The sequence below is a fragment of the Cynara cardunculus genome (genome assembly GCF_001531365.2).
Source record: "Cynara cardunculus var. scolymus isolate 2C chromosome LG 1, CcrdV1, whole genome shotgun sequence".
Classification (NCBI taxonomy): Eukaryota; Viridiplantae; Streptophyta; class Magnoliopsida; order Asterales; family Asteraceae; genus Cynara; species Cynara cardunculus.
In genome coordinates this window covers 6,405,400-6,417,374 of record NC_037528.1, presented here as the reverse complement: position 1 = coordinate 6,417,374, position 11,975 = coordinate 6,405,400, and the positions used below count along the sequence as shown (strand labels likewise).

Below are 11,975 nucleotides of genomic sequence, written 5' to 3'. Positions count from 1 at the left end.
GGGGGCGAACCACATCCACCAGAAATAAACAAGGCACCCAGAGAGAAAAAAGGAGGAAGAAAGTGAAGAAGAAAGAAGAGAGGAAGAGAAAGAGAGAAAGAAAAACAGAGAAAGAGGAAGAGACGAAGAGAGAGAAGAAGAGGGGGAGAAAGAATCATTAATGTTTTCTTAAAAACACATAAAATCGTATTATAACATCGACAGAAACACATAATAAAATAGAACATTAAAATCAAAATGTGTTTCGCTGCATTGCGCGAGCATTCTTCGAGTTCTATTAATATAATATTTTGTTTGTTTATAAATTTCAAATAAAAATGGAAAAATAGTATTTGATGAGTGTTTTTATTTTAACCAGGTGATAATTAAATTAAAATTTTAATTATATAAGATAATAGCATAATGCATATAACGTTTGAAAATTCAATTTTGAGCCGAAAATGGATTGAGGACCAAATTTAGAGGTACTGTTTACGAGCGTGGTCCGTGCTTTTGAACCTAATTTATTTAAAGATTTCAAGACAATTATTGAATTGCAAGTCTAGTTTAAAGTTGATTTTTAAAGGTAGGAAGGTGGTTGTGGACATTAAAGTGAAATAAAACCGGTTATGATTGTTCAATTCACACCTAAAAATCGGTCATTATGCATATCTAGAAAAACATTGTTCATAAAAAATGTTCAAACATGGGATCAATTTTAAGTAATTCCTAGGCTCTCAAAAATAACATTTTTTTAGCTATAAATTAACTTAGGGGTCGTTTACCAAACACTTACCCGGTAAGCGTTTACTAGTAAATTTAACACTGTCATTTACTTATCGGATAAGATTTTAGTCCACCAAAACGTTATCGTATGCAACAATTTATCCGGTAAGCGCTTACCGTGGTAAGAGTCGTTGCCTTCACTTACCGGGTAAGACTCTTGGTCCTTGTCTCGCTTTTACCTAGTAAGATTTTTGATCCTTACCATATTCATCCGGTAAGATAAAATGACTTGGTGTTCACTTACCCGAGTAAGCGTTTGGTAAACGGCTCCTTAGGCCTCATTTGGTTTACGGGATTTGATAGGATTTTAAGGAATTTGAAATAGAATTTCATTCATTTCGTGGTTGGGTTGAAACAATGTTTAGATTTGAAATCTTGGAATTTCATTGAGATCGTTAAAATCCCATAAACGTGGAATTTAGAAATCTCATGGATGGTTGGTGTTTCGTGGGATTTCGTAAGATTTGTTTGTAATATTTTTTAAAATATATTAAAAATACTTGTTTTGTAATAAACATTTAATAAAAATATAATTTAATTATTTTCATAAGCTTTTTATAATATGTTTTTATAAATTATTTATAAAAAATATAATTCAATTTTATCCAAAATTATACAAACCAAACATATCAAATATTTCAAATTTTTTCTATTCCAAATCTATCTACAAAATTTAAATCCTCTTAACATTCTATCAAACCGAAATGGTACGTAGATAACGACAAATCATGTTGACCAAATTCTGTTGGTCTACTTGGTTGACATAGTCAAATGGGTTCAATCCCATCTGGTCCCATGAATTACACCACCTAAATCCACCATTTTTAATAAATTATTAATATAAATACTAATTTCTAATTTAAATAATAAATGATAAGTTTGTAATCTATTATTATTTATATTTTGATGTTATAGCTACGTTTTACAAACTAAACATAAGGTTTAAAATGTTGTTTGTTTACTTTTTAATAGTTTTATTAAGAGACAATTTCTAAATCGTTAAGAGATGAATCTTGTTTGACAAAAAAAAAAAAATCTGCCTCTAAATGATATAAAAACCCCATGAATAATTTTGTATCTTAGGTCTTCCTTGACCATTCAACACCCTAATTTCATTCTGAATAATTATCAAACATTTATATTTCATTTTTCACAATATCATAAAAGTCTCTTAATCATTCAGCACCAAAACATTTAGCAACTACGAAACAACCCCTAAATTTTATTCAATTCAGTTTCTTGCCAACCAAATGACCGTTAATTCAGATTCAATTTTAATCTAATTTTTATAAATTTCAATCTTTTTATCGATTCTTTTCATTCCAAAAACATTATATAAATCAAACATTTTCTTAATGTTTTTTTACCTTCTTAACCTTGACCAATTACCGTAAATACATAATCATATCTTCACAATAAACGTCTTTTCATATGAAATCTAAATTTTTATAATTAGATCAAAAAATATTTATATTTTTGTGAAGTATCTTTCATAATCACCATACTATGTGCCCAAGGAAGAAAACCATGCACTAATTCCTTGAGTTTCATAATTTGCCAATTTTGGTCCCCTTGATTCTATATATTACACTTCTAGATATTGTATAGATATACGACTAATACACTTTAAAACATAATTATGTTACAATGTTCACCATATCTATACTATATTATAAAGCATTTGATAAAAACTTTTAAAAACCAATTTTTATACGTAAAGTACTGTTTATTAATGTATATTACTTAAAACTCAAAATTACAAGTAGATTGTGCGTAAGTACAACTTATTAAAGCTCCATATTTAAATTCGAGTAACTAACTGTAGATAAACATAATCAAATACTTGATAAATATCTCATTTTAAATAACAAAAATCTAAAATATAATTAGGATAATCATTGAATTCTAACAGAATACTTAATTATTATCTTTATAAAATGTTATATTATTAAACCAAATATAAATTATTTCGTTATTAAACTTAAATTAAATTATAATCAAAAAATAAATTAAAGAAATTACATAAAAAATAAGAACTTTTAAATAGTTGATTTGATATTAATATTGATATATTTTTTTTAAAATTTATATTTTATTCAAAAATAAAATCATTATTGTTTTCTTAAAAACACATAAAGTCGTATTATAACATCGACAAAAACAAACAATAAAATAGAACATTAAAATCGAAATGTGTCTCGCTGCATTGTGCAAGTATTCTTCTAGTGCTAATAAACTAATTAATTGGATTTTTAAGTTTTTAGTTAATGATTGTGCGTTTTATATAAAACATACAATAACTTAGGATAATCCACCGAGTAACATCTTATGAGTTAAATTCTTAAAAATTCTATTAAATTATGTAATCTACAAGTATATATATTGTCCTATTATATTTATAATATCCGTGTTTAATTTTTAGACAAACAATATTTTAATAAAATAATCGTTATTAATTAAAAAGGTAAATTACATTAGAATATAATGTAATTTTTTATTTTTTTTATTTTATTTTCAATAAAAACAAAAAATTATACTTTTTTAAATGAAAATTTATTGGTTACAAAATTATGACATTGTTCGTATACATTTATTTTATATTTCGATAGTTGCATTAAAACAGTAGTATATTTTTCTAATTGTATTAAAAATTAAAAATTATTTTTAATGATAAACTTTTTAAAAATATTTTTACCAAATTAAAAGATCGTACCAAAAGGAAGTTTAAAGGAATTAACTATAGTTTTAGTCCCTGTAGTTTGTTAAGAATTACAACTTTTGTTTTAATGCTCTTAAAATTACAATTTACGTAAATTTATGATTTATTATTATTTTTGTTATTGTGACTAACTTTATTAATGGTTTACTGTTAAATATAAGGGACTTAGAACAACAATGAGTTTTGAATCATGTAAATAACAATAACGTTTACTCAATTAGTTGTAAACTATAGGAACGAAAATGAAAATTTATTTAGGGATCACACCGTAAAACTTATAATTTAAAAAACATAAGGATAAAAATAGCAATTTCTAATACTATGGGGACTAAAAACGTAGTTTACTCTTTAAAAATAATGAAGACATTTTATAGAGCCCATGTGAAAGACACGTGTTCGTCTATTTGGTTTAGGCAAATAACTTACTAGTAAGCCCTTTAAATTTGTAAATTTAACAGTTTATTACCCTCTCTGTGTTTACATAACAAACAACATATAATATATTATAATGCATGAAAATTAACATCGAAGGTGGAGTTTGATTCGTATATTTTGAATGAATTTAATGAAATTCAAACGTTAAATTTATTTGACCAAATTTCATTCATTTATTTGGTTTATTTTTTTTAAGAGATAATTCTTTACATTTCAACGAACTCCACAAATATAGGATTTAATATTCCATGAAATAAGATGATATTTTAATTAAATGGAATGTTAAATCTTCATAACTTCAAAAATAGCTTTAACCTAAATATACTCTCATCAAACATAAGAGTCGACACCGTCCCTTTTCTCATTGTCGATCGGTTCCTGCAGCTTTCGTCTCTCGTCTTCTCTATTGCATCGATTGCTCGCAGGTTCGATTTCTCCATTGTTTATGCATCGATTTCTCGTCTTCTCCATTGCAACCCCATCCCTTAACCATTTGCTTGAATTCTACTCGGTTTTTACTTGAAAACAATAGATGGTTAAGGTTTCTGCTAGATTTCTGTCAACTCGAAAATAGCAGATGATTACAAATATGTTTTGCTATGAATTTGTTTTTCTACATGCCATCTGTTTACAAATATGTTACATGGTTTGTAATGGTACAGTTTGATCATTATTAATTATGATGGTACAATTTGACTCTTATTGATTTTAATGGTGCTATTTGATCTTTAATATGAGGTATGGTGGATAAAAACAATGGGCGGAGGTACCTAAATTGGACGAAAATCAAACATGGGGAACTTCTGGATGCATTAGTTTAATGGCTTCTGGAACAATTTTGATATCAGTTTAGTAACGTCATTTGGTGTGGGTTGTGTATTTTATATTGTTTTACACATTAAATGATTGTTTATTAAAATATTTTAAATAAAAATTATAATTTTCAAAAAGGGTATTTTGGTATTTTACCAACTTTTTATTCAAATTCTAAAGCTATATTATGTATGTAACACCCCGTTTTCAAAGAAGACAAAGTTTTCATTTTAGGGTTATTTAAGCACGACGCTAGAACATGTGTCATTTATGTACTATAAAAATAGCAAATAAATACCGTATTTCATATTTATATACATTGAACAATCTAGATACCGTAAATGTAAAAAAAAATCAAGTTATGATTACATAAATTTGTATGACTCAAAAAAGATATATTAATAGTCGGCTCGTATAGCGGGTTGGATATTCAGGTAAAAAAAAACAGTAACATGCCTATGTATAAATATCGTCAAGTAGGTCCCAGATACACTTTCAGATTAAGATTTAAGATAACACATATAAAGTTGTATCTGATAAAAAGTTATGATATATAATAAATCTATACACTACATATAGTTTACTTAATGCTTAAGAAAATGAAGATCTAATCGTGGCAAACGAAATAGGGAAAGAAGAAAGAGAAACCTTAACTATGAAGTATTTGTACCGACATAATTTTGCCCTTATATATGATATGATATTCAATAATCATCTGTTTTCGGAAGAAATCGAAGAATTTTTTGAGAATTCTACAACATCCGTTCATTCATTTTTCTCTGGCAGATGATTAGAACTTCATCTGGGTTCGAATCTAACTGAGAGGTCCACTAGAGTTCAGAAATTGTTGAAGAAACAACAAGATCTTTCTTTTCTTAGATGATCGGAAAATAAAGAAATGGTTAATCTATTCATGATACTAACGATAAAATACTTCCGTGAATGTAAAGTTTACGATGTTATAAAAAAGTGATGTCACACCATAAAAGAAATTAAAAAAATTAATTTCTTTAAAATATTTCATTTTATTGTCTGTTAATCAAATAGATGGTGAAAGCTACAACATTTCAGTTAAACTTTTCAAAGTCAATTATTTTTTTTTTTTACAAATTTCATTTCATACAAAAATAATCCGCGAACCAAACACCATATAAGGGGCTGTTTAACAAACACTTATCGAGTAAATGTTTATCGGATGTTACATGTCTTATCAGGCAAGCATGGTTATGATCGAGAATCTTACTCGAAAAAAAGACATAACAAGAATGGGAAATTTTACCTGATAAGTGAAAAAGGAGAATCTTTAGCCGGTTAGCGCTTGTCGAGTAAAATAGTCTTACCAACAATCCATTTTTGATGATCGAAAATGTTACTCAATAAAATAAGTGAGGGTTGGTGGCTCTTACCAATAAATATTCATATGATAAACATTTGATAAATAACTCCCGAACTTATATTTAAGTGGTAGGTTCTATTATTTTTAAATTTTAGTGTATTATATAGTACTAGAAAGGTATTCACACAAGGCAAGTAGATACATCTCGATTTTATATTTTGTGTGTGTTTGTTGATGTTAAGGTACGGTTTTATGTGGTTTTGAGATAACAATAATGTTTTATCTTTGAATAAAATATAAATTTGAATTTTTTTATCGATATCAGTATCAAATTAACTATTTAGAGTTCTTGGTTTTTTTCTGTCATTTATTTAATTCAATTTTTTTTGTTATAAATTAATTTAAGTTTCATAAAGAAATAATTTATTTTTAGTTTAATAATATATTTTTTCTATAAATATAACAATTAAGTATTATGTTAGAATTCACCTATTGTTTTAATTATATTTTTTTTTATATTTAAAAAGGTAAAAAGCACAAAATAGCAATCCACTTTCATAAATTTCTTTATTATAGCATTGTATTTGTAGGTTTTCTTATTATAAAAATGTACTTTCAAACTATTTTTAAAACATTGTACTTTGAAAATTTTACCCATTATAGCATTGGGTAACCTTTTGATTTAAATTTACCCATTATACCAGGTTTCCATGCCACCTCATTGTCCATGTAGATTGTCCACATGTACTATAGTGATGTGACTTTCTAATTACAACATTATACTTTCAAAATTATTTTATTATAACATCTACTAGTTCTTATTAAACAAATACCTTTAATTTTAATATTTAAATATTTTACATGTTATTTAATAAATATATTAAATGAATTAAAAAATTATAAATTATTCATTAATACACCAATATTAATAAAACTAGTAGAAGATAACTTATCTCGCTAATATTTTTTTTTAAAATAATAAAAATTGTTCTTTTTTTACCAAAAAAATATTATATTTGTTCAAACTTTTACTTGACGTATAAATATATTAAATTAATTAGATTTTTTTGAATTATTTATTAATATAACAATATTAAAAAATTGTAAAACAAAATTTATTTCGTTAACATTTTAGAGAGAACTTTAAAAGATATGTATTTTTTTGAACAACATAAAATAAGAAGWGTTACATTTTTTACAAACAAAATATATATCGAAAATAATGTAGCATATTTATTTAAGAAATATTTTACTCTAGAATATTTAATTTGCATGCCACTTAATAAGAAAAAGTAAAAAATAAAATAAATGTTTTTTAAATCATAACAATGAAAAATAAAAATCACTAATAATAATTTGAAATAGATTTTTATTTTTATTTTAACTAAGTCATCAAAATGATGTATCATCCACATCACCTCATTAAAATCACACAAGAAAAAAAAGTCAAGGGGTTAACTGGTTTAAAAGGTAACAGGTTACCCATTGCCTTAATGGGTAGATTTTTTAGAGTGCGATGTCTTAATAAAAAATAATTTGAAAGTACATTGCCGTAATAAAGAAAAACAAAAGTAGAATGCTATAATAAGAAAATTTATGAAAGTATGTTGTTATTTCATGCAATTAACCCTATTTAAAATGATATGTGTATCATGTGTTTGATTATATTTATATACAATTAATTATACGAATTCAAATATGAAACTTTAATAAGTTGTACATAAACACAATTTATTATAATCTTGAATTTCAAATAATATAAATTAATAAACAATATATTTTTAAGAGCTCTATCAAATTTTTGTAATATATTATAGATACGAGTCAGATGCCTTAACTTTTAATTTTTGTAGTCAAAAATAAAAGGCGTGGATAAGGGAAATATTTAAAACCTCAGGGGGGTGAAGTGTAAATAAATTTTAGTTTTACATATTCCTGCATTCCCCCTTTCCTTTGCTCAGTGAACGAAAGATGAAGCGAAGGTCGATAGCAACCTCCAGCAGCTATGGCTATGGCGCTCAGGAACAAGAAGACAGGCTAAGTTCGTTGCCGGATGTTCTTTTGATTTACATACTATCTTATATTGACACCAGGTTAGCAGTTCAATCGTCAATCTTGTCGAAACGATGGGTAAATCTCTGGACTTTGCTCCCTGTTCTCAATTTTGATTCTTCCTTTTTCGAAGAGGAGCAAAATTATACCCTAGATAACTTTACCTTCGATAAGTTCATTGATAAGGTATTAGCTTACCGTAATGGGTCAATTAAGATTGATAATGTCAGTATTAAGGTTACCGATCATAAAACCATGGCTAGGGTTTTTCGTTATGCTATGTCACATCGTGTACCCAACTTGAGCATTGATACTTCCCAAAACCTAAGTAAATACCATCCAATTTCATGCGCTGATTCGAGTGATTCATTGATGAGTTTTACACTGAAAGGGATGCTTAATTTTGGTAGATTTCCAAAATTTTCAGGGTTGGTTAGTTTGCGACTTGAACGGGTTAAGATAATTGAATCCGAGCCTTTTTCGTGTTTCCCCAATTTAGAGAAGTTGTTTTTGGTGAATTGTAAGTTGCCGTTTGATTTGCCTGCTTTGGAAGTGATTGGTTCTCGGCTGTCTAGATTGACAATCTCCTCGTGCTTTTATCATCCGATTCCTTATGAGAAACTTGTGCTTCTGACTCCAAAACTTGTGTTGCTCGAGCTTGATGGCCTTATTCCAATGTCATTTGAGGCTTCTGAGCTTCCTTTTCTGGATACTGTACATATCGATTGTTGTTTTTCATTTCCGCGAGTTGCTAGCGCTCACCAACCTGATGAGAGCCAGCAGAAGCTTAATCTGATCAATATCCTTCGGTGTCTTGGAAATGCTAAATCTGTTCATCTTTCCCCCTCAACTGTTAAGGTACTGCTATACCTCCACTTCCTTCAATGGTGTTTCAAAGTGTGTATTGAATTTGAATCATAATATGGGTTCATATTTTGTTGTTTATGGTGATTAATGTCTTTTACTGTTGGGATTTCTGTTAATACCAATCTGTAATCTGCTCTCCATAACCATATATATATATATATATATATATATATATATATATATTAAGGGGTCGAAACCCAAACGCCTACAGGGTCACCTACCTTACCAAATTAACATGGCAAGGGTCGAGAATCTTACATGGTGAGAAGCAAGACAAGGAAAGAGAGTCTTACACGGTATGTGAAGTTGATGACTCTTACCCCTAAGCGCCTGCCGGGTAAGATTGGTGAATACGGTGCTATTTTGATGGCCAAGAATCTTACACGGTAGGGTTAGTGCGTGTGGTGACGCTTACCGGTAAGCGCTCGGCGCCTAACTAAAAGATCATAATAACAACATAGTAAAATGTAATTGCGAAGTTGTTTATAAAGATAGAGGCATGTGTTGCAGTGTTTTGAAAAAAACTCTTGGATGAAATATTTGTTGGCAAATGTTTCAAGATGATTTGTTTTCCCTGGATTTTGGCTACACTCTCAAGTTGTTTAAGTATATGTATATAAGGGGAAAATTCATGTAGGTGAAAACCGTGCTAACCAACTATTCATGATGAATACCCCTAAATATGTATGAATGCATTTTCATTATCTATGTATTCATTATGAATAGTTAGTTCCCACGGCTCTTAAATGAACCCGCCCTTTGTTCAGATATGTGTTTCGTATGACTAGTACTCTCATTTCGTTTAATGTTAAAGGCACCACTTTCTCATGTTCTGTTTATCTTTTTCTTTTTTTGGGCTTAAAGCTCCTCGACCTATCTCATGGCATGCTTGTTGAAGAAACATGCCCATTTGGGAATCTAAAGTTTTTGAACCTCATCCCACCACCAAACAAACCGGTCGAACTTCTTCCTCATGTGGAGGCCTATTTGCTTAAGGATTGTCCCCGTGCCGTTGTCACCACATTGCCCAGGTACCGTAAGTTCATTCTCCATTCACCGTTTCTTTTCTTTTTGAAGTATATAATATTTATACACACTCCTAAACCTTTAGTGAGGTTTGAACCCGATCTCTAAGATAGCGCTGGGCCGATGACTCTTTATTGGTTTTGAATGTTTGTAGGTGATGAACAATGACCCAGGATAGAAGCATGCTCAATTTTGCTGAATATTGTATGCTGTTAGATATATTTACAAAGGAAGTGAATATGTGTGTGTATGTTTCCCTTGTTCAACATGAATCAAATGTAATGGATTCTAGTTTTGTTTTTGTTATATGGGAATTGATTTGGGAGACAAATGCGATTCAAAATCGGTTTCTTTTGAGTAGGAAGGAGACAATTAGAAATCTTGTGTTTTGGTTTCTGAAGAAATCAAACTCGGGTCATCATTTCTTTAGCAAGCAGGGTCCCGGGTCATATTGAATGTGGTTTTAAACAATCTACTCAAAAGTTCTTTTTTACAAACTAATTATTGCATCTTATGAGCCGTTTATTTAACACTTAGCAGTAAGTGTTTACCGACAAAGAGAGTGCACCGGTTTAATTCTTTTCTAAAGCGTAATTCATGGATGAGATGCGATTAAAAAATAATAAATGATTCAGATATTTTCTTACGCTTCTCACCGCTCACCGTAACTTCTCTTCCCATACAATTCTTTACCAACACAACAAACAGTAATATGTTGAGTTGATAAACATTTTTGTAACAAGAAAGCAGGGACGGACCCGATTTTTTTTCTTCAAATGATGGCACAATTTGACTATAAGAAAAAAACTATAGGGAAAAACATTTCAAACGGTGGCACCGTTTGACTATAAGAAACAAATATACATAATTTTTTTCAAACGGTGGCACCATTTGACCAAGAAAATAACACTAACATGATTCGAACTTGGGTCTGGGGTGGAATAAAAGCCTTGCAAACCAACTCTACCAAATAAAACTTGTTCTCATTGTAGTTTCAAATACATACGGTGATACACAACAAATTAATACGGTTACACCTTTCATGAACCTAATTTTTTTTTTACCCTTTGACGAAGGAATAATAGGATGACATGTGTCACCGTATACACCACTATAGGTCCATCCCTGCAAGAAAAGTCTTGTCGTTTTATTGTTATTTGAAGAACAAGGTAATGTTAAAGTAGTTCCAAAATCTATGTACAAATGATCAACAAAGAATAAACTAACTTCCAAATGCCATTTCATATGGAAAATAGTCGAACGAAGTTCGAAAATTAAGAATATTGTATTTGACAATAAGAGGTTGGAGACAATCAAATGAGGTGACGAAGGAGATGAAGGAACAAGAAATAAATATAGAATTAAATTACTAAAACATTATATAATTAAGGTGCCGTTTACCAAACGCTTATCTGGATAAGCGTTTACCAAGTCACTTTATTTTACCGGATGAATAGGGCAAAGACTAATAATCTTACCCGGTAAGTGAGGACGATGACTCTTACCATGGTTAGCGCTTACCGGGATAAATTGTTGCATACGATGCGTTTTACTGAATAAAATCTTACCCGGTAAGTAAGCGATAGTGTTGAATTTTACCGATAAATGCTTAACGGGTTAATGTCTAGATAAACGGCATCCTAAGTCAGACGTTAAAAATCCGAAGTAATTAAAATAGAATCATATAGTTTAAAATGAAACCAAAATTAGGTGGTTGAGACTCTTTTTAACAATTAAATCTATTTATCAACTCAAGTACAAGACAATCTGTCTGAGTTAATATTTTATGTTTTTGTTTTAAAAACTTTAAAAAGAATTTGATGCTCCGTACGATGTCACTGGTGGCACCTTCTGAAGGTTATCTTTGATCGTTTTCTATTCTCGAACACCATGTTATTGAAGTTGTATTCTTAAATAACATGATTTGTAGACAATGTCTCGTTATGTGACAAGACCAAGACA

The 11,975-nt window shown here is 29.1% G+C and overlaps 1 protein-coding gene across 1 annotated transcript; it reads left to right on the top strand.

Moving 5' to 3' along the window:
* Positions 1–8,033: 8,033 nt before the first annotated feature.
* On the top strand, positions 8,034–10,356 carry LOC112515696 (putative F-box/FBD/LRR-repeat protein At4g03220). The gene is made up of 3 exons (XM_025122605.1): positions 8,034–8,978; positions 9,852–10,018; positions 10,168–10,356. The coding sequence occupies exons 1-3, from the start codon at positions 8,040–8,042 to the stop codon at positions 10,169–10,171; spliced, it is 1,110 nt and encodes a 369-aa protein (XP_024978373.1). The 5' UTR covers positions 8,034–8,039; the 3' UTR covers positions 10,172–10,356.
* Positions 10,357–11,975: the final 1,619 nt, after the last annotated feature.